The sequence below is a fragment of the Alternaria atra genome, assembly GCF_907166805.1.
Source record: "Alternaria atra isolate CS162 genome assembly, contig: 21, whole genome shotgun sequence".
Taxonomy (NCBI): domain Eukaryota; kingdom Fungi; phylum Ascomycota; class Dothideomycetes; order Pleosporales; family Pleosporaceae; genus Alternaria; species Alternaria atra.
Window position 1 is genome coordinate 6,433,989 of NW_025091319.1, and position 21,637 is coordinate 6,455,625.

General features: G+C 51.9%; 10 protein-coding genes across 10 annotated transcripts; 7 read left to right on the forward strand and 3 right to left on the reverse strand.

The window, feature by feature from the left end:
* Positions 1-995: 995 nt before the first annotated feature.
* On the forward strand, positions 996-2,196 carry ALTATR162_LOCUS2599 (uncharacterized protein; the record flags this gene model as incomplete). Its single annotated transcript, XM_043310205.1, has 2 exons — positions 996-1,078; positions 1,131-2,196. 2 exons carry the CDS (start codon positions 996-998, stop codon positions 2,194-2,196), a joined length of 1,149 nt encoding a protein of 382 aa, XP_043166140.1.
* A 217-nt stretch (positions 2,197-2,413) lies between these two features.
* On the reverse strand, positions 2,414-5,758 carry ALTATR162_LOCUS2600 (uncharacterized protein; the record flags this gene model as incomplete). The annotated part of the gene is made up of 2 exons (XM_043310206.1): positions 2,414-3,877; positions 3,932-5,758. 2 exons carry the CDS (start codon positions 5,756-5,758, stop codon positions 2,414-2,416), a joined length of 3,291 nt encoding a protein of 1,096 aa, XP_043166141.1.
* A 681-nt stretch (positions 5,759-6,439) lies between these two features.
* ALTATR162_LOCUS2601 (uncharacterized protein) lies at positions 6,440-8,034 on the forward strand (the record flags this gene model as incomplete). The annotated part of the gene is made up of 2 exons (XM_043310207.1): positions 6,440-7,957; positions 8,017-8,034. 2 exons carry the CDS (start codon positions 6,440-6,442, stop codon positions 8,032-8,034), a joined length of 1,536 nt encoding a protein of 511 aa, XP_043166142.1.
* A 927-nt stretch (positions 8,035-8,961) lies between these two features.
* Positions 8,962-9,779, forward strand: ALTATR162_LOCUS2602 (uncharacterized protein; the record flags this gene model as incomplete). The annotated part of the gene is made up of 4 exons (XM_043310208.1): positions 8,962-9,014; positions 9,072-9,102; positions 9,168-9,327; positions 9,376-9,779. The coding sequence occupies 4 exons, from the start codon at positions 8,962-8,964 to the stop codon at positions 9,777-9,779; spliced, it is 648 nt and encodes a 215-aa protein (XP_043166143.1).
* A 1,024-nt stretch (positions 9,780-10,803) lies between these two features.
* On the forward strand, positions 10,804-11,982 carry ALTATR162_LOCUS2603 (uncharacterized protein; the record flags this gene model as incomplete). The annotated part of the gene is made up of 1 exon (XM_043310209.1): positions 10,804-11,982. One exon carries the CDS (start codon positions 10,804-10,806, stop codon positions 11,980-11,982), a length of 1,179 nt encoding a protein of 392 aa, XP_043166144.1.
* Positions 11,983-12,129: 147 nt separating this feature from the next.
* On the reverse strand, positions 12,130-13,368 carry ALTATR162_LOCUS2604 (uncharacterized protein; the record flags this gene model as incomplete). The annotated part of the gene is made up of 1 exon (XM_043310210.1): positions 12,130-13,368. One exon carries the CDS (start codon positions 13,366-13,368, stop codon positions 12,130-12,132), a length of 1,239 nt encoding a protein of 412 aa, XP_043166145.1.
* A 636-nt stretch (positions 13,369-14,004) lies between these two features.
* On the forward strand, positions 14,005-16,080 carry ALTATR162_LOCUS2605 (uncharacterized protein; the record flags this gene model as incomplete). The annotated part of the gene is made up of 1 exon (XM_043310211.1): positions 14,005-16,080. The coding sequence occupies one exon, from the start codon at positions 14,005-14,007 to the stop codon at positions 16,078-16,080; it is 2,076 nt and encodes a 691-aa protein (XP_043166146.1).
* A 1,079-nt stretch (positions 16,081-17,159) lies between these two features.
* Positions 17,160-18,692, forward strand: ALTATR162_LOCUS2606 (uncharacterized protein; the record flags this gene model as incomplete). Its single annotated transcript, XM_043310212.1, has 1 exon — positions 17,160-18,692. One exon carries the CDS (start codon positions 17,160-17,162, stop codon positions 18,690-18,692), a length of 1,533 nt encoding a protein of 510 aa, XP_043166147.1.
* Positions 18,693-20,011: 1,319 nt separating this feature from the next.
* On the forward strand, positions 20,012-20,233 carry ALTATR162_LOCUS2607 (uncharacterized protein; the record flags this gene model as incomplete). The annotated part of the gene is made up of 1 exon (XM_043310213.1): positions 20,012-20,233. One exon carries the CDS (start codon positions 20,012-20,014, stop codon positions 20,231-20,233), a length of 222 nt encoding a protein of 73 aa, XP_043166148.1.
* A 119-nt stretch (positions 20,234-20,352) lies between these two features.
* Positions 20,353-21,109, reverse strand: ALTATR162_LOCUS2608 (uncharacterized protein; the record flags this gene model as incomplete). Its single annotated transcript, XM_043310214.1, has 3 exons — positions 20,353-20,542; positions 20,606-20,787; positions 20,855-21,109. The coding sequence occupies 3 exons, from the start codon at positions 21,107-21,109 to the stop codon at positions 20,353-20,355; spliced, it is 627 nt and encodes a 208-aa protein (XP_043166149.1).
* Positions 21,110-21,637: the final 528 nt, after the last annotated feature.

A 21,637-nucleotide genomic window follows, 5' to 3' on the forward strand; every position in this document is an offset into this window, starting at 1 on the left:
TTTGAGATTTGTGTTACGAAGAACCGACTATTGGTATCGATTGTATTTCTGAAGTGAATTTCATAGAGTACAGTGGGGAGGACCGTTAAGTGTAGTCAGAACTCCGATGTACGAACTCTATGTTAGTCATACATTAGCTTCGTACGTCAACATCTCTGGCTGTACCGCAATAGGCATTTTGCGGCTGACAATGCCACCAAACTTCATGATTCCTACCAATGCCCAAAGAGTATTGAGACTTTTCCACGGAGAAAGCGCCTTCATTATGTTTTGATTATGTCAAGCACGCGATGAGGGGAACGCGCTCGCGTCTAGGGCGCGTTCCCATGACTAACGAGAGAACGGGCCGACTTCTCACTTCCAGGGCTACCGGTAGATCGAGAACCTAACGTACCTAGCCACGTTCTACCCAAGGAATGTCGCACAATAGCTTTTGTGATTATGGGCAACACCATAGCATGGTTCGAATGAAAATCGGTGGGCTCAAATACAGCTTGCTCGCAATGGGTACGAGCGCCATCTGCGGAGTGAAGCCAGTCCGCCGTCCGTTGAGCACCTTCCTTCCGGTTTCGTCCGAGCGTTTCAAGTCACACAGCAGCAACAGTCTGGATTGTGAAGATGATTACGCAGAACGATCTCAGGAAGCAAACATTGAGACGACTCAAGTAGAGTGAGCTGTGCATTGTCGTTGTGCTAGTATGTCAGAATGTCAGAACGTCAGAACGTCAGAAGGCGGAGGATTGTACCTTAGTTGGCCTGACTTGCGGAGTCAGAAACAGCGGGACTCCGCACTATGGGTACGACGCGAGCATCAACGGATACCAACGCATTAGAGTATGCAACGGTTGCTCCGCATGAACGGTTGGCTACGAATGCTACTTCCGTTAGAATTGAAACCGGACGAACGCCTCGCATTGCTCTTGCTAGCTATATATCTAAGATAGTCTTTCCAACAGCATCTTCATCAAGCAGCAACATAGCTCTATCCGAACAAAATGGTCATCAAAGTAGGAATCATCGGTCTCAGTTCCGTTACCACCAATGTCTCCGCCAGTCCAGGAGACAGTTGGGCCGCAAGGTACGATGCCCTTGGAATATCCAACATGAGCCAAGCTAAACCTTTTACTCAGCGCCCATCTATCATACCTACTTGCCTCACCACACTACGAGATAGTAGCCCTCTGCAACTCGAGCGTCGAGTCAGCGCAAATAGCGGCTCAACGCTACGGCCTACCATCTAACACCAAGGCATACGGTAATCCCGAGGACCTCGCCAAAGACCCCAATGTCGACCTGGTAGTCTGCTCCGTCCGTGTAGACAGACACCACCAGCTAATGATGCCGGTCATCGAAGCAGGCAAGGACGTCTACGTCGAATGGCCGCTAGCATCCAACCTCACCCAAGCCACAGAAATGTACCACGCAGCCCAGAAAAGCGGTAGCAAAACCATCGTCGGCCTACAAGCACGCTCAAGCCCCTTTGTCCAAAAGATCAAAGAGCTAGTAGAGAACAAAACCGTCGGAGACCTCCTCAGCTCAACCCTAGAATTCACTGTCGGCTGGGCAGGTGACGCCGAGCCCCCGGCAGCCGACTACTTCGCCAAGAAAGAAAGCGGTGGGAACTTTCTTACCATCCCCTTTGGACATACCGCAGATCCCGTGTTCCACGCGTTAGGCGGCCTAGAAGAAGTTTCCGCGCTCTTGACTACACGCTGGCCGAAAACCAAGTTCCTCAAAGCAGATGGAAGTTTCGATCGCATGATTGAGCGCGAGACGCCTGATCACGTTATGTTGCAGGGTACTCTTAAGAATAACGGTGCACCCATCTCCATGGCGGCGAGGAATGGCCAGGGGTTCAAAGATTCCCCGAACCTTGTCTGGAGAATTTTCGGGACCAAGGGCGAGATTCGTTTGACGTCTGTGGCGATGCTCAGTCTCGCGCTTGGTGGGGAGAAGCTTGAGGTGTTTGATCATGAAAAGGACACAGTAGAAGTGGTAGAAGTGGAGTATGCTGAGGAAGTGAAGGACTTGGCTCCTTTTGCGAAGAACATCGGTATGTTGTATGAGGGCTTTTTCAAGGGATGGGGTGTGGAGCATGGATTTGTGGACTTTGAACAGGCGGTTGGTATGCATACCGTTATTGATCGTATGGAGAAGAGCAGCGAGGGCAGGAAGTACGAGAAGATGACGTTGTAAAGCGCTGCACTCGCTCCAAAATGAATTGTATACAATAACCAGGAAATCCCTATAGTACCCTTTTCTATCGAGCACATAGTGTACACGAAGACATTATAAAACGCTACAGTGTATCCGAAAAAAGTCAAGCCGCACCAGTGCACTCTAAAACAACCCCTTGTTGCCATGAAAATACAAGAACTTTGAAACAATAACCCTAATATATAACAATCAAGAATCAGAAGCTCCCGTCGTCTGCATCAAAAAACTCAGTCGAAGCGCTATCTGCACTCTTCCAGCTCTCCCTTGGAATCTTGTCTCGGAGCCATGTCAACACAGCATCCGTTCCCTTTTGAAGGACCTGTCGATTGGGTACCCTGAACTTGTTCCCTTCCACTTCAAAGCCTGTTAATGTGCCCTGTAGCAGTCCGATACGTGGTTCCAGACGATCAATATCGTTGTTGCCCAAGTTGACGATCCTGAGATTTTGCAAGCTGTCGGCAGATACTTCAGAGATCTTGTTGTCGGACGCGAGAAGAGTCGTGAGCGAGGGAAAGGTTACGTGGAGGGTCGGAAGCGCACCGGCTAGCCGATTTATCGAGACGTCTAGTGTTACGAGCAGAGGCGCCGTGAGATACGTCGTCAGGTGCGTCAAAGAGTTAATCTTGTTGCTGGCAAGACGAAGATCGCGAAGTTGGGGAAGTTCGATGGGTGCTGACAGTGGAATCTCGATATTGTTCCTGGATAGATCCAGTAATGTCAAGTGTTCGAACTGTGCTGCTATAGACGGGATGATGTCGAACTTGTTTCGCTGCAGCTGCAGTTGCCGCAGTCCGTTAGTGAAGAGCTCCAGGGTGATTTCATCAAGCTCTAATTCAGACATGTTCTTGTCTGCAAGGTCTAGTGTGCCTGACGGTGTAAGCTGCCATTTTGGCTGAGCCTCTTCGGTGACGCTGTTCTCGAACTCCTCATCCGCGTCGGCTGGCAGCTCAGTAGCTGGTAGTCGCGATGCCAGATCGCGCTTTATTTCATCAGTACCCATGGTAAGGAACTTGCGATCGCGCAATGGGTTCGCTGCAACTGTGAGGTGTTCCAAATTCTCCATCAAAGCTATTTTCTCGTCAAGTTGAGTAATGTCGTTGCCCGTAAAGTCTGCAGTACGTAGCTGTTGGAGCGTCGCAAACCCTTCCGGCAAAGCCGGAAGTTTGTTCTCCCCAACCAAAAGCGTGGTTACGCTAACCCAGGTAAAGACTTCAGGTAACGACGTTAGTCGGTTTGTGGAAACATTGAGCGTCTTAAGAGCAGGCAAATCGATCGAGTCGCCATCGCACAGGGATGTCAACGAGTTCTGTGCGACATTCAGTTCCTGCAAGTGAGGTACTAAATCTAGGCTGAGAAGTGCGCCCTCAAGACGGTTCTTCGGTGCTTGAAGCTCAATGAGAGTTGCAGAAAAGACTTCGTTAGGAATAGACCGAAGTTGGTTCTCTGATACGTTGAGTATCCGTAACTGCGTCAGGCGCTGTAGATCTGCAGGTATGCTTGTCAACTTGTTCGACTGCAGTTCAAGGACCTCCAATGCTGCGAGGTCACATAGTGCCGGAGAGAGGTCTCCGCTGAGATCGTTCTCGGCCAACTTCAGTTCCCGCAAAGTCGGTATTTGAGCGATGACGTCCAACATTTCCATGGGTAGCTTGTTCCGTGACTGCCGATGTTAGTTATGAGCGATCGTAAGTTATGAGCGAATTTAAAAACTCACAAGGTTCAACTTTGAGAGCTGCGTGAGTCGTCGTAAGCCTACGGGCAGCTCTCGCAGCATGTTGCCGTGAAAGTCGATACTCTGCACTCCCCCAAACTGAGGTCCTGCCTCGTCCGAATCGACCATGTCTTCAACTGATACATCAGGGAACATGCTGTCGGGAAGTATCTCAAGCTCATTGTCTGCAGCTAAGATAGTAGACAGGTCGACAACCTCGCCCCAGGCCACTTTGGTATCGTTGGGGTCGTATATATACATAGAAAGTACGTCATCAGGAATCTCCTTCAGTCCCATTGCAGCGATATTTAAGCGGCCATCTGATCGAGCGCTATCGATGCGTCTGCGTAGCACAGACTTGCCGCCCTTGGAGCGCTGATTGAAGGGATCGTCATCGAGGCCAAAGTCAAAGGTCGCAATCTCCGCAGGATCGGGTATGATCATGTCGGTTGGAGGTGTGTTATTTCTAGTCGGCTCGGTCTTTTGCTGCTTCGCTGCTGCCCTGGCCTTTGCAATTTGTTCTCTCAGAGCGTTGGAAGAGCTTGCGGCTTTTTGAGGTGCTTCAGCTGGTGCGTCTTCAACGTTTGATTTCTTGGCGGCTCTCGCTTTCGCAATCTGATCGCGAAGGGCGGTGGAAGAGCTTGGCATCCTTCGAACGGTATCGGGTGTCTTCTTCACAGGGGTATCTCGGACCGGCGAGGACGTAGCGGTTCCAGGAGGCGATATTGCTTGACCAAAGACATTGTTCAGAGACGGCCGAGATTTGGGTGTTCGCATAGTGAGACTCTTGCTGTTCGTCAAAGGGCGTGGTTTAGGTGTGTTCTGTAAGTTTTGCGCCGGAGCCAATGGCTGTTTCTTGACAGTTGACATCGGTTGTAGGATTGAAGAACGTTTGCTGGGCGTCGCAGCAGGCGTGGTGACATTCGCACTAACGCTCCTTTTTCCAGGTGCAGTCATAGACAGTCTGTTCGAGGGGACACCGAGCCGCTTTGGTGTAGCTGGGATGGGATGCGGGGCGCCATCACTTGTAGATGGCCTGCTGCCGTTGCTGTTGGACATGGCTGACGCTGATCGAACTGGCGGAGGCATGTTGTTGTCGGCATTGAAGAAGCTTGACCGGCGTCTTCCCTTACCTGGTGCTGGCGACGATGGCAGCTGGGACAGACTCTCTATTGTCCTTTCTGAAAGTGACGGCCGGCTCTTCCTCTTCTCCGGCTTTACTGGACTGATGAGCTGATCATCAATGGCTGTCTCCAATGATTCGGGCGAGAGCTCATTGTCCCGAAACCCTGCCCTCGAACTTGCTCGCGAGGATGCCCTCGAGGCTGACCTGAAGCCTTCCAGGCTCCCCAGTGTATCATCCTCCTTGGCAGGGTTTGACGAGGATGTGGGCCGCGAAGCATTCGTCTGACGCGAGGGTGGACGGGCAAATGGTCGCTTGAAGACAGGCGCGTCATTGGTAGTCGGGGCGATGGTCGAGGTTCGTCGTTGGCCAAAGCTAGGAATTCCACTCACTCGACGGGAGGAAGTGGACGAGGAAGCGATGGATGTCCGGTTGGAGCTCGAGTTGGCAGGAGCAGGAGCAGGAGCATTCGATGATGTCAGGGGGTTGCTGGAGTATGCGAGCGATGCTCTCGACGACTTCTTCTGTAGTGTCGATGTGGTTGGGCGCGATATGGACGAGAGAGACGGCTTCTTGCGCAATTGCTCCGTGGACGCGGGTGCGCGCAGCTGGGAGTGGCTGTTGGAGGGTCTGAGCACTGGCAGTCGAGACGCTGGTGCCGGCCTGGGGATGCCAGACGGGCGCGGTATGGACGAGGACTGGTCCATGGTGATGGTGTCGCGCGCTATACGATGCAACGCCTAAGGGCTGGGAAGTCGTTCATGCAGACTGCACGGCACAGGCGAAACACACGTCCAACCAGAATAAGGGTCCTCGGCTTGTCGCCAGGTTGCTTTTCGACAGCCAATTCTCCGCGCCGGGTGCAGATGAGCGTCTGAGCGAGCGGGAGGCGACCGTTGCCCCGTGAAACCAGAGGGAGCGTCCATGTTTCCATTACATTGACAGGTCGGGCCTAGCGTCCGGTTGGTGGAGCAGGGACAACCGGCGGGTCCTTCCTCCAACCTCGCTCCACGCGCCTTCCGCACCGACGACATCGTCCCTCCACACACCCAACACTTCCCTCCGCAAGAGCCACGTCTTCTGCAAACGCCTGTTCACTCCCGTTTGCACGCTATCACGGTCGCATAACCCCCGCGACACCTCTTTGGCAAACGCGCACCGACGCGCATCCCTGTCACCGCCGTTATCGTATTCGTCGCCTAGCACTGCTATACCGCGTCACCAGCGCTACCTTTTCAAGCTCTTTGACTCTACTCTTGCCGCGTATCAGAGTTGGACTGGACAAAGCAAAATTCTTCCCGACCACACGCTATCTTCTCGACCAAACATAGCCTTGATATCTTCCTGACGTGTCGCACACTGCTTAGGCCAATTGCGCCTGAGGCAGAATGGATTCCTACGCAACGCAGCACCAACAGTCGCAGGACTCACTGATCCCCACCACCGAGAATGCGCATCCTGAAACACCGCCCAAGCTTTGTTCTTCATCGCCTGCTGAGTCGGCAGCACTCGCCATGTCAAAACTCGCGTCCCCAGACAATGTCAAGTTTACCTCCCCCGCACCCCGAACTACTACATCTATGACCCCTCCGCCCTCTTCTCAAATTCCCAATACTCGTGCTGCAATGAGGACGCCTAGTCCTCCAACCCCACAGCTCACATCTCCCCCACCAACCAGCAAGCTACCCAACCAACCGTCTGCTTTGACAGACATGGGTGCAGGCCTCTACCCGCAGGATCAGGTCAACAGCGCCTCTGCTGAGGAGCTAAGGTCTATGGTGAATAGTCTATCTAATGCGCTACGCGACATGCGACTCTCCGCAGCGCACTACAAGCTTCAACACAACATGGCTGTCATGGAGAGTCAAGAATCTGCAAGCCGAATGGCTGTCGAGCTTGCCATGGCTCAGAGAGAGCTAGACGTTTTGCAGCAAGCTGAAGAGAAGCGCCGGAACAACATGGTCACCCCAGAGCAGACGTATCAAGAGTCGGCAAATGCAGCCAACACGGTCATGCTATCAGAGATGGGCCGCCAGAACCAGATGCTGCAGAGCGAGAACGAGGAGCTTCGTGACATGCTTGAGCAGCAGAAACGTTTGACAGAGCATCGAGAAGGCGAGCTTGCTAGCCTCCTAGATGAAAACGACCGACTGAAGACGAGGATTCGCAAGAACCGCGATCACATTGCACCTCTTCTTGAGCAGATTGAGCAATCCTCACCACGGTCGAATTACGGAACCCCACATCAGCCAACTCCCAGGAATCGCGTCCATCAAGTGCCACCTTCCCTCTCTGAGGAAAGCAGAAGCCAGAACAACTTCGAAGCTCTTCTCCTGGCTGACAAGATGCTGAGCCAAGAGGTTGCTACTGCTCCCACAACGCCTATCAGGCAACACATACCCAAATCACGCTTCAGTCACCAACGAGGCGCACAGTCCATGTCTTCGCTGCCACAAACACCAAACCGAAGAGCTGCGTACCCGCGCGCTGAGGTACCCCGCACACCGCCACTTTTCGTTCCAACCAGTATTCCCCAATCAGCACCACCAGCGCACTACCAGGCCAAATTATCCAACACACGTCGTCAAAGCAGCAACTCGACCATCACCGCATCCAGCGCCGATGAAGAAGAGGCGTTTACCGACCGGGAAGAAGATGAAGTGCCCGAGTCCCAAGCCAGTCAAATGGCGAGAAGTCTCCTACAAAGAGCACCACCCACTAAAGGCATGATGTCTGCCCCACCGCCAGCCCAGCCAACAAACCTCGTGCAAAGCAAAATCTTCGGCCAAGTCAAGAAAGGCTCTGGCCTAACCCGTGCCGGCGAACTAAAGCGAGGCCGCATGCCCTCGACAGCGGATCTCCGCACTCAAACAAGTCCGCCGAAACGCGGACGGCTCGATCAAGGTGTAGGTCTCGGCATTGGTGGCTTGTTGCGAGAGTAGTAGATCCTGACCATATGAGGCAGGGTTATCAAGCTTATTAAGTTTACGATTTCATGATTCTGGGATTTTGGTACTTTTGAATACTCTGGTTTGGATACCCTTCTGGCGAATGCTGCTATTTGAGCATGGCGCTAGCTAGCTTGCTGATTTTGAGGTTGGCTGACATTTTATGATTGTTTATGGATGGTGGATGATGGTCGAAGAAGATACACCATGGTTTAGGTGTATATGATGAAAGTGTGGGATATTAGTTAGACAGATCAAACTCAATGTACATGCGCATTATCCGCCTCCAAAGGCTCTTTGGCAGCCAAGATGCATACGTGTTTTGAAACGAAGCAAGACCATGTCTTGGATATAGCGAATGCTAAGCATAAAGGCTTCTAGTTCAGTTTAGTAGACAATCTTCTCTTCATCTAGCTACTAGGAATACCATACGTAGGGGACTCCATAAACTGATTACGATGTAGAATTGCAATCCAAAGAAAAGAATTATTGTTGTGCCAAACTAGTTCTACGAGAAAGTAAAAAAGTGAGATATTGTGCAAACAGCCATGTGTTATAGTGGAGATGACCACCTAGGACTGCATTAGAATAGCCAAGATACGGCATCTCGTGCTTGAGTAGTTCTTTCCATCTGAAATGAAAGCTCTAGTATCGAACTGTCAATGGTGTTGTAGCGCAAGACCCTGTCCGCCAATCACGCTAACGTCGGCGCAACGTTTTGCCGGAAACTCGGTTCGCGCACGCTAAGCGGCCAGATCGAAATTGGCCTCCGAACTTCGAGAATTCTTCCCCGACAGCCGTACGATAACTAACCAACAGGTCAGCCATCGAGGTACGTTCGCCATTTCCAAGGCGCGCATTCGAACGAGCACAATCAAACGAAACCGCCGTCGACACTGCGCGCTACCCCACGACTACTCGAGGGAAGAACGAAGGCTGATTAGGGCAGACAATTCGACACAATGGCGATCAAGCACAACCAGCAGATCCAGAAGAACCATTTCCACAAGGACTGGTGAGTTTGCGAATTGGACGACAGGGCACGTTGTGGCATTGTGCTAATTTTTCTCAGGCAACGCTATGTCCGCGTGCACTTCGACCAGGTAATTCCCCTCTCACGTCGCTGAGAGTAGTGGCGCCTGTGTGCAGATTTCTGACAGTGCAATAGCCTGGCAAGAAGAAGTCCAGACGCAATGCTCGTGTTGCCAAGGCTGCGAAGGTAGCCCCCAGGCCCGTCGACAAGCTCAGGCCCATCGTCCGCTGCCCTACCGTCAAGTACAACCGCCGTGTCCGTCCCGGCCGTGGTTTCTCTCTCGTTGAGCTGAAGGGTACATTTGCTCCTTCCGATTGCGCATAACGCTGCTAACATCTAGCAGCTGCCGGTATCCCCCGCAAGTTCGCCCGTACCATCGGTATCTCGGTCGACCCCCGCCGCCAGAACCTCTCCGAGGAGGGCCTCAAGGCCAACGTCGAGCGTCTCCAGGAGTACAGGAAGCGCCTCATCCTCTTCCCCCGCCGCAACGGCAAGACCAAGCAGGGTGATGCCTCCGCCGAGGACGTCAAGGCCGCCAAGAGCGCTGACAACCTCGTCCAATCCACCGCCGCTGCCCTGCCCATCAAGAACGTTGCTCAGTTCGAGGAGGGACCTATCAAGAACTACGAGGCCACCGAGAACGCCTACCGCAAGCTCCGTGAGGCCCGCTCCGAGGCCCGCCTCGTTGGTGTCCGGGAGAAGCGCGCCAAGGCTAAGGCCGAGGAGGCTGACTCCAAGAAGAAATAAGCTACACGCTAAAGTAGCTGTTTGGTTCTTTGCTATGGCTTACGACAATACAAAAGTCAGGATTACGATTCGACAATGGGTATTCCCAGCGTGGGCTTTCCCAGCATGGGCGGCGTCATGGTTAGGTCTGTCAAAATAAATGACAGCATGTGAATGATACCTAGTTTTGCAAAATGCAAGCCGTGCCTCCCGTTATCTATCTCATCTTTTCCCCATCACAGGATCTTCCTTTTCGCTACTGACCATATTCTCGTATCCTTGCCGATGTGATTTTTGAGTGATTCGACTGTCCTTGGTAAAGGAACATAGCTTCATCTACCTGATCCAAGATTTTTCAATTTCCGCGGTTCAATACATTCACATAGCACATTGAGAGGCCCCAAGAAACGTTGTTAGCCCGCATCGAGCAAATTCCATCGGCTAACAAATATACGGCTCTGGCAACATCCGCGATCGAGGTTCCCTAGCTCGGTCGACATTCACCAAAGATTAGATCAATTTATCGCTCACCTCATGTCTTATTGGTGTTAAGCGCTTCTGAGTAAAGGGACGCTGCTGCTTAGTGGGGTTCCAGTTGCTATGATAGCATACCCCACCTCCACCTCAACCTCTCTCCATCGCCATAAATCTCACCTCACAACAAAGTACCAACATCGACTAGAAGTAGATCAAGCATCTGATTCGCATACTGTGCGGTAAGCCTCTAGGAACTTACTCGTTCTCACGATCAGCAAAGGTAGGTTTTTCGCGCGCCCCCTAGTCTTATGTTTTGTTCACAGCTTCCTTTGTTTTGATATTCCCATATTCCCAATCATATCCTTTCTGCATCTATACTATTTACCAGACACGATTTTTTTACTTCTCTTTTTGTTCATCTGAATCATTCAATCGCTCATCTATTAATCATCTCGTCGTTTCTTTCGTATCTCGGTTCTCACGGCTAGCTAGCTACTGCAGGTCCACTACGGTAACTGTTTGTCTCTCCGTATCTTCCCTCTCAAAAGAAGCAAGACTCAAATCCACAATGGTACTCAAGAACAAGGACCAACTCGTCGCGACACAGGCAAACGCTACTGAAGCATTACTCGCAATCGAAGCATCGGGTGATCTCAGCGATCAATCAAACTCCAGTTCCGACGATATCATCTACACGCCCCCAGAAATCACAACCAACGACATGACATCTTTACCAGACAGCGAGGGTACTTTGCCTTCCCTCCAAGCGAACAAATCACAAGAAGCCGCTGATACCTCATTTGCTATCATATCAGCATCCCACAGCCCCATCCCCACCCTTCAAGACCCCAGTTCGGCCAACATTAGCAAGCGCGAGTACATTTACTTCCTCCCTTACCCACTGCCCCCAAACACTGATATTCCATACTCGATCCACCTCCCCCACAAGAACCCGCTGAACCTGCCATCCCACCAATTTGAGCCTACAACCACCTTGGTACTAACAAGCCCCAACCACACTTTTGTCGACATCCGCATCTATAAATCCTTCAAGAACCCAGATAGTACCGACTCCAGCCCACTCCCCTCAGCGCAATCCCCCAACCGCGGAAACCCTCAACACCTAGACTGGGCCTTCTCCGGCACCTCGTCTTCTGTACCCATCACCCTACCACCCAGCAGCCCCCACCACGGCAAATCCAAAAAGCAGCTTGAAGAAGAGACGTGGGAGAACGTCACACACTCAACATGGACGCACTGGATCGACTCGCGGCATCCGGTTGGTAGTAAGGATATTCCTGTTGATGAGGGGGATATGTATCCTATTGCTCCGGGGCTTACATTGGAGGTGGGACATGGGTTTCATCCTGCGCTAAACGCGGTGAAGACGCATGAGGAGATGTGGAGGGATGATGATGTGAGGAGCACGAATAAGGAAGGGAGTAAGATTTGTGTTGTTATGCGGTGTCAGGCTGATGCGGCGGGGGTGAGGGGGGTGGTTGTTAGATTGGGGCAGTATTGTCAGGGTATCATGATGGCTGGTGAGAAGACGACGGTTGAGCGATGGGAGTGGAAAGATGAGCATGCTGGGAAGGGAGAGGTAGAGAAGTGGAAGAGGGAGATTAGGGTGGGTGATGGGTTCGTGCCTTGTGGGGTTGCGTTTAGGCCCGAGGTGCTGGGAGTTGGTGCCGTGGTTAAGTTTCATGACTTTGAATGGACAGTGGAGGAGTGTTGGGAGTGGAAATAGGGGTAGTGATGCTGAGATGGCGATAAGACGTACATTGTATGATAGTACGTAAGATGCAAGATGAATGATGGCTGCTACATGCATGCTAACAGCCATGGGAAACCAAATCATAAAAATACTCCGACTCCTTCCTGACCCATGTGACAATCAAGAATCATACCCCCATCCACCCTGTAATCCTCTACCCAATCCCTCACCTCCCGAAATGGCCCTCGCAACCTGGAATCCCTGCGTCAAAACCCCCACCGCACTATCCACACCCGCATGCCCCGTCCGAATCGTCCCAGGCATAGGCGGGTCAGCATCCCTCTCCATGACGCCTCTCATCATCTCCTCATTCGCCTCCCCCTCAAACCGATCAAGTACCAACCTCCTAATAGCCACCTGCCACTTCGCAACCCATTCCTCCTCACTAACCGTCGTGTACTCTTTAATCCTCTGACTATCTACTGTCGAAAAGGGCCACTCAGCCTTGACAACAGCATATCTCCTCGTCGCAAAGAAAAGCACCGGCCAGCTGAAAATCCACAGAAAAGTCAGGTAAAAGATCCAACACACCCAATTCTTAAGCCTCCAAGCATTCACTTTGGAGCTCGTGTAGAAATCAACATTCTTGTCCTCTACAGGAAACGTCACAGCAATATTTCCCCGGTAATTCGTCGCTCGAATCACTCCTTCGATTCTGTTGCGTAGATACACTTCATCCAGCCCCGTTACCACGCGCCGCAACCGGAAAATACGGAGTGCACGCGGTGAAGCACAGTATCTATGGCACCACTCAGTCAAGCTTGGTTTCGGTGCGCTGCCTACTTCGATATCTTGTTTGGAGCCTGGAGCTCTGCATTTGAGGATCGTGCCGCGGTGCGTTTTCTCGCTGTTTTCGACCGTGGTGAGGGACATTGTTGAGGTGTCGTGATCGTTGAAGTTGGGACGGAGGTAGCGTTGGAGGTTTATTACCAAGCGGAAGTCGGTGATGTGCTGGGTTTCTTTCTTGTCGCCCTTCTTTACGGTTTCCTTGTGTGTGCCCATTATGTAGATGAGGGGGACTGGGGCAACTTTTGCGAAGGATTGGATGGCGGATTCGAGGTCGGAAGGGTTGGTGTCGTAGAGGGGTTCTAGGACGTTTATTGTGGATGTGACGACGGGTTTGCCATGCTTGAAGCTCGGGCTGTTGTGGTTGGTTCGTGTGGTTGGGGGTGGGATGTGGCGGATGGGGATATCTGGTAAGGGGGTGGTGCTGTTTCCTGCTTCGCTGTCGGTGTAGGAGGGAGGGAGGCCCGAGATTTCGGGCGCGTCATCGTAGGTGTAGTCGTCGGGGGTGGTGTGGAGGGAGACTGCTTCGGGGTCGTCACGGTAGCTGGGTGGGGGGTCTGATGGCCTGCCCATGGTGATATACTACACAATGCGACGGAATGCCAAGCGTGCGACTGTAGAGAGGACGATTCTAGACGTGGAGAGTGATCGTGAGAGCGTATGATAGGGAAGAATAAAGAAAGACGATACTTGGTTGTAGATGAGGCGTCAAGGGGCCGCCGGTGAGACGGAACACAAGTCTCAGCCATGCTCCAGGCAGCCACTCACCTATTGGTCTGTGAGGAGTGCCAATGCACGCCATAAGCGGTTTCTGCTGCGATCATATATTGGAATATTGACTGCGCCATTATGCATACTAAGACTATGAAGTTGCATAATACGCGGTTCGTATGCTTGTTACATGGATTCAGTAGTGATAGTCATGGCGGGGAAAGCCCTGGAGGGTCGCGCGGTGACGCTAAATTTAAGCTTAACTCCGAAGCCAAAAATTTGGAGCTCGACGCGACAACGTCCGTGGATGCGCCGTGACTCTCTACACAAGCCACAGCTATATTCCGTCTTTGGCCTACATTCCAAGCGACCTTCAATCTGGCCTCGATCGCATTCTGGATACGCTGTTCACGCGCACCTCGAGCCCCTCCAAGCTTTCCCCACAGAGCATGGGCGATCGGTAGCTCTTTCCCACGCGCATTCCACACTTCCCTCGCCATGGCTTCCTCCGACGTTCCCATGACCGACGCAACTGCGCAAACTATTGATGCAACACCGCAAGCTGGACAATACATCAGCCACCAAGGCAAGGAATACACCACCATCAAGGAAGGTCTGGCGCACATCCTCGTGCCTCATGACGTCCCCACCTCTACCGACCCAAAACTGTCCAAGGAGGATACCCAGAAGCAGCAGGTCTTCTACAATCCTATACAGCAGTTCAACCGTGATCTGAGTGTACTCGCCATCAAGACGTTTGGTCAGGATTCGATACAGCGGAAACTGAACAAGCACGAGCAGTTCAAGAAGAAGAACGAGCGGAAGCGACAACGGGCACAGGAGGGTCGCGCGGCTGAAGAGACCACGAGTGGGGTGAATGGGGCGGCAGAAGCCTCTGGCACGGAAGACGCCTTGTCTAAGAAGAGGAAGCTTGCAGAGAACGGTAACGAGGAGGGCGCGGTCCCACCAAAGAAGCAGAAGACCTTCGAGAATGGTGACAGCGAGCAAGATCTGGATGATGGAGCGATTCAAGACGATATTGCTGGCCCGAACGGTGGACGGACGCCCTGGAAACCACCCTTCAGCATTCTAGACGCTCTATCTGCGACCGGTCTTCGTGCTCTTCGTTATGCGCAAGAGATCCCCTTCGCCACCGCCGTTACAGCAAACGACATGTCCCAGAATGCCGTCGACTCCATCAAGCTCAACGTGAAGCACAACAAGCTCGAAGAGACAATCACAGCGAACACTGGCAATGCCATAGCCTACATGTACAGCTTCTGTGACAAGAAAGGATATGATGTGATCGACCTCGACCCATACGGCACTGCAGCCCCCTTCATCGACTCGGCCATACAAGCCATCAACGACGACGGGCTGCTGTGCGTAACCTGCACCGACTCTGCCATTTTTGCATCACACGGCTACCTGGAGAAGACCTACTCGCAGTACGGTGGATTGCCATTCAAGGGTGAGCCCTGCCACGAAGGTGGACTTCGCCTAGTCCTGCATGCCATTGCATCTTCGGCTGCTCGATACGGCATGGCCATAGAGCCGCTACTGTCCCTTTCCATCGACTACTATCTCCGAGTTTTTGTAAGGGTGCGAAAAGCGCCCAACGACGTTAAGCTGCTCGCCGGCAAAACCATGCTCGTCTACCACTGCGAAAGTGGCTGCGGTGCATGGACTACACAATTCCTTGCACGTAACAAAGTCACAAAGAATAAAAACGGCGACCCCATGTACAAGCATGGCTTTGCTCAGGGGCCGTCCGCGGACCAACACTGCGAGCATTGTGGTCATAAGACCCACCTGTCAGGACCAATGTACGGCGGGCCGTTGCATAATGTCGGATTTATCGAAAGAGTACTAGCGCAACTGAATGAAGTTGACCGCCAGACGTATCCGACCATGGATCGCATAGAAGGAATGCTACACACAGCTTTGGAGGAGATCACATTCGGCACCAAGTTGGACAAGTCAAACGGGGCGCAAAAGACTCAAGTCCTAGATCCCCTCATTCCGAAGTCCGATCCTGCAGAGATAGACCACCACCCATTCTTTTTCATCCCAAGTTCGGTAGCCAAGATAGTTCACTGTTCTGCACCGCCGTTGGCGGCACTCCGTGGTGCACTACGACATGCGGGGTTTAGGGTGACAATGAGCCATTGTAAGCCTGGCTCCATCAAAACAGACGCGTCGTGGAGGGATATTTGGCACATCATGCTCGAATGGGTGCGGCAAAGAGCGCCGTTGAAGAATTTGCCCAAGGCAGGAAGCGCAGGCCATGCCATATTGGCAAAGTCAAGCGTAACGGCGTATACAAAAACGTCAACTGCCGACATGGCACCTGTCCAAGTACCGGTCGATCCGGCGCCTGGAGCGCAAAGTAACGCACAAGACAGCGATAATGTTTCGGCGACGACAGCAGCAAAAGATCTGCCAGCTTACCTCAACACCAAGTTCGAGGTCAACTTTGACGAGAAGCTAGGTAAGGATCACGACAGGGGCAAATACGTCCGCTACCAGCTCGCTCCAAGGGAAAATTGGGGTCCGATGTCGCGCGCGAAATAATTGCATCAGCAAATAATGACAATTCAACTATGGCATCAAAGCTTGTATTTTACCGTTTTGAGGGCTACGATATGCGTTGTTTTGACGTTGCTCTTCAGTAATCATCTCGCGTGGCACCATGATGTTTGCCGCTCGCCAAAAATCGGCGGAAGTTGCGTAGATCAAACGTCATCGTCGGTGTGCTTAGGTAGGGGTTAGACATGCAAGCTGCATCGGAAATCCCCATCTTCCTTGCCCATCGCGCAGGATGCACATTATTTCTTCTGCCAAAGCTTTTCACGTTTTCGATTCGATCCACACGCCCCAGGATGCGTGGAGAGCGCTTCCATGGCCGTATCGGTAAACAGCCAAGCGGAGATTTGCCTGCTTCGGTACCTGCAGATTTTTATGTTCACCAGGGGGCCCGAGGCGACCATGCGATTGGAATAACTAGGGTGGCCACGCGAGGCTACCATTCCGCGGAGGCGAGTGTCGACAAGTTGAGAATGCGTTGGATTTCTCAGCAGGAAGTGTAAACCGGATGTAAGCTTAAGCGTTAGACTACTCCGGAAGAGCACTGGCGACATGTCCGAAGCCTTGGAATAAACCCAGTTTGTTAGTTGTTTCTGTTGATCTATTGCGGGGCGGGAGCGCTAGCGGCTCAAAACCTAAACAGCTCCACCCATGTCATCACGTCGTCACGTCTGCACGCGGCAAATCTTGGGAAACACGATCCCTGTGTGCACGCGTTCACGCAGCGCCCAGGATTTTGTAGCAGGCATTGAGGAGCTTTGAGCAGGCAAACCTTTAGCAGCACATCTTCTGATTCGCCCGTTTATACTTCCCGATGCCAGTCCCGAGATTCCCATGTCGTGGCCGACTTTTCGATATCTGCGGCCTGCACTTCCGTATCCGTTCAGTCATGAAATCATAGCTGTTAAACCCATTTGGGCGATGTCGCTTGTAGTCATCGATTCGAAATCGGTAGGAACAGCGTGGGCGCAATGCGGTCACTGATGCTTGATGCGCGTATATAACCATTCAAGACGCCGCCAATTGTTCCAGCCGCACAACACTCCGAACCGACAATCGACTTCAAGATGTTGACCAAGAGCCTCTTCACCACGTCCATGCTCGCAGCTCTTGCTGCTGCCGCTCCTGCTCCTCAGGACGGCTACAGCGTTCCTCCTCTGGAACAGACTGGTGATGTCCCAGGCTACACCAACGCGGATGCCAGCTTCTCCGTTACTTTTATGCCAGACGCCACTCCCGCTTCGGTCTTTGGTCCTGACTCCCAGGTTGCTGCTATTCCCACCGCACCTGGCTCAGCTCCTCCCCGCAGGAGCTCAGATGTCACTGGCGCCACTAGCCATGGACCATACGAGGGTACTCCCACCACCACTGGAGCTGAGAAGGCGCCTACCACTATTGGCACTGCCATCGCTCCTCTGCCACCGAACCCTACGGCTACCTACTACAACACCAACGGCAAGCCTCAGGACCCTATGCCAATCCCCTACATGCCTGCTGGTGGTCTTGGTACCAACGGTACTGAGCCCCGCTACATGGTAAACAGCGATTTCGACTACGAGTCCATCACCCTCGGTCTGTACCAGGAGTGGATCGAGCTCGACTTGTTCAACAACGGTCTTGCCGTCTTCTCGGAGCAGGACTTCCTCGACGCCGGTCTCACTGCTGAGGACCGCGCCTACATTGCCTTCATGGCTATCCAAGAGACTGGCCACGCCACTCTTCTTACCAACATGCTCGGCGAGACTGCTCCTCCCCAGTGCACTTACAACTACCCTTACCGCACCGTCCGTGAGTTCATTGACTTCAACATGAAGGTCACTCGCTGGGGTGAGTCTGGTGTCTGGGGTTTCCTTGCCCACATGGATGCTCGTGAGGTTGCCAACCTCCTGTCTCAGTCGATCGCTACCGAGGCCCGCCAACAAATCTCTTTCCGCCAGATGCTTGGCCTTCCTCCTCAGCCCGTATGGTTCGAGACTGGTATTCCCCAGTCATGGCAGTGGACCTTCCTCGCTCCTTACATTAGCTCTTGCCCGGAGAACACTACCCGTCTCGCATGGCAAAACTTCCCGGCTCTGTTCATTGACAACCAGCCCAACCCCAACCGCTTCTCACCTAACGACACCAAGCCCCACGAGGTTGCCGGCGACCGTATCTCTGACCCCGCCGACTCTACCATTCCCGCTGATGAGAGCTGTGTAAACATCAACGGTACTGAGCATCCCGGCTACTCTTGCGGCCCTGCCATTGCTCGCAACCGCTCCGAGCCCCTCTCCTTCCCCGGCAAGCTCGTCAACTTGACCTGGGAGAACCCCGGCCAGGCTGTCGGCCCCAACAACTCCTACGTCACTGACACCACTGCTGGCGCCCCTGTCTTCGTTGCCTGGGTCTCGCAGCTCAACTTGACCTACACTCCTCTTGAGATTACTGGCAACAACACCGGTTACACCTACCAGCCCGCTGGTGAGGTTTACCAGGGCGACCCAGCTGTCAACGACACCATGTTCGTTGCTCTTACCGACGCGAACCCATTCCTTACTCCCTTCAACTTGAGCATGATCAACCCTCACGTTGTCGCTCTCGGTCTGTACCAGGCTGGTTAAATCTGTTCGCTACTGTAGCGATATGATTGGAGATGAACAATGCTACTGCAGCATTGTTGGACATGTAAACATAATAGATGAGGCCTATGAGCCATGTAATCAGATTAAGAGAAGCTTGTATGATAGCCAGAGATGGAGGCTGTTGAGAGTAATGCGTAATGATATCAATTGTCATCATCAAGAATCCTTTTTGCACCTTTAATGGCTATTCGTGACGTCTTTCGTTCTCGTTCCTCATGTTCCGGTATTATCTATGATCTTTTTGCACTAAACTTTGAATATAGGAGCGCTGTTGACTTCTTCCTTTACATCTTTTCACACTGCATCTGAAAGCAGTCCAGTCTTTTAAATTTTTATGAAGTCTCTCCTATGGCTGTTACTCCCTTCTCGCCCTTTTTCAAAATTCTCAACACGTTGCCCCGTTCCACCAAAATCAAGCGAGCTCCCGTTCATGTTATCATAAATCAAAAACAGTCCCAGACAATGCGATGAGAGATATGCGCTCGACTCCTTCGAAATGTCTCGAATTGTACTCGGTCTCTTGTTCGCCACATAAAAACCATTCATCCTTCTGCTTCCACTTCTAACTATCCATTCTCTAAGAGTGCGCCCAAAACTCTCAAAGTATCAAGGTCACAGCCATATGTTCTCTTCTGCTCTGTTGTCTAAACTCTGGGCACGAGGGAATTCACTGCAACACCAAAATCCTTGCAGCATCTACGGATGTTTCTTCGAAGCACAAAATCAACAGCGCTAAATTCATGGGAGCTGCGTGCTTACCTTCTTAAAGATTCTTGATATGTTGCTCAGTCTCTAATTTTCTATATACAGCACCCTCTTGCTCACATCCTGACTTCTGCTCTTCACTCCTTTTACTCCAAAAGCATAGATCTCCAATTTTAAAAGGTCACAACTCGATTTAATGGCCGGTATCTTCCGCTCTTCACTTGTACTATCTCTATTCTCAACATAAGTAATTTTGCTGCATCACCAAAATGCACCTTTCGCCGATCCATGTTCATGGAGAATCTAAATAGCAATCATAGCTAATGATGAGAATGGCGCGCTCGCCTTCTCGCTTCTTCTTCTCAAAACTATGCTATAGCAACTCATGTATTCCTCCAAAGTCCTCCACACATAAAACATCTAAATCGGCAGCGTAGCATTAGCTGGCAAACAACTTCCCCTCTTCATCTCAATCCTCGCAGTAGCATTAACCACCAATCCCGCCAACGGACTAGTCCCACACTTCAAGCCCAGCACGAAAGCCTGGCTATGCTGTTGTATGGATTAGTTCAAAGATCACTGCATCAAATAACATGACAGATAGATTCATGTGGGAGACGAGGAAGAAGAAGAAGAAGAAGAAGAAGAAGAAGAAGAAGAAGAAGAAGAAGAAGAAGAAGAAGAAGAAGAAGAAGAAGAAGAAGAAGAAGAAGAAGAAGAAGAAGAAGAGGGAGAGAACCTACCACATCCGCCAAAAACGGCGCTGTATGCGTGTGATCCATCGGATACTCCTTGTCGATCACTTCCTTGCCTAGCAGCTTTTGGGCTTGCGCGGCGTAACTTCCATGCTGCACAAAGTACACATGCGCTGCAGGACCACCGAGTTCGAGGACGGATAGCCTACGTAGGGTGTTAGTCTGCTCTAGAGGTACAACTAAACCAGCCATGTCACGTACATATCGTAATAAGCAAACCTTGAAGGTTTGAACGTATAAGTACCAGACTCCCAAACATTGGTGGGGAGTTGCTCCGAGATGATGATACCGGATGCGCCTAGGGAGAGGAAGGTGGATGCTGCGGTTTTGATGTAGTGGGGGAATGTGTAGACGGTTTCTGTGACGTTGCTGTTGTGAGAGCAGGGATGTTAGTGATCGCAGCTGGGTGGTATTTACTGTTTTATGACTTACTTGAACGTCACTGTACATGTTTCGTTGCCTACTCCTGGGCAAGACGGTCTACCCTTGTCCCCTGTTGAGCTCGTCGAGCCATTCGTGAGCGTGGCCGCATCGTTGATGCCGAATTCGATGACTACCCAATCTCCGGGTTGGATGGCTTGGGCTATTCTGTCGAAACGGCCTTCACGTGTGAACTATGTTTGCTGTGGATTAGCTCGGTCTTCTTACCATTTCATGCTGCAGAAGGAGGAGGAGACGTACCGAGCGCGCGGATCGTCCGGCATAAGCGGAGTTGTTTACGCGAACGTTGGCACCGAACGAGTACTGGAGGTATTGTCCCCAGCCTTCTGTACCGTTGTGACCGCCATCAGGAGCGGTTGTAGAGTCACCTGCTACCCAGATGGTAGGTACGGTCGCTCTTGCAGCTGAATTTGCATGTCTCTCGGAGAGACTTTGTGGTAGCGCCGAGGCAGCGAGGCTGAAGCTTAGAAGATGAAGGAATGATTGTTGAAACATCATGACGGTTGGTACTGCTTAGATCCTCCAACCAACTATTACCAAAGAGATGGTTCAGGAACTGGTGGATCAGTCTGGATGACACTATGCTAGACATTGCGCCAAGTGTCCAGTTCTTATACCGGTACCTGGATACGATCTACGGCGCCACCGGAAGATATCATCTCGAAAACGTGTCACAACAGGGTTAGCAACGCTATCTGAAGGCTAGTTCAACGTTTGCAATTGAAAGACGTTAGATATGCGGAGATAGCATCAAAAGATGTAGCCGGTGCGGAGTCCCCGCATAGTCCGGGGTTTGATTTGCACTCGGCACCGGAGTATCAACCGCCGAGCGAGTCGGATTTTCCGTCGCTCGAAAGGATGAGACAAGAAAGGCAAACAGCTGGAGCTGTCGCAAAGGCTAAGTTGCAAACTAGTGGATCGAAGACAATATGTGAAAGCAAAAGCTGTAGAAATATCGTGCCAGCCGACTATGTGCTTGCACAACCTATTCACCAGACACCGCCGACGCCATATAAGCCATAC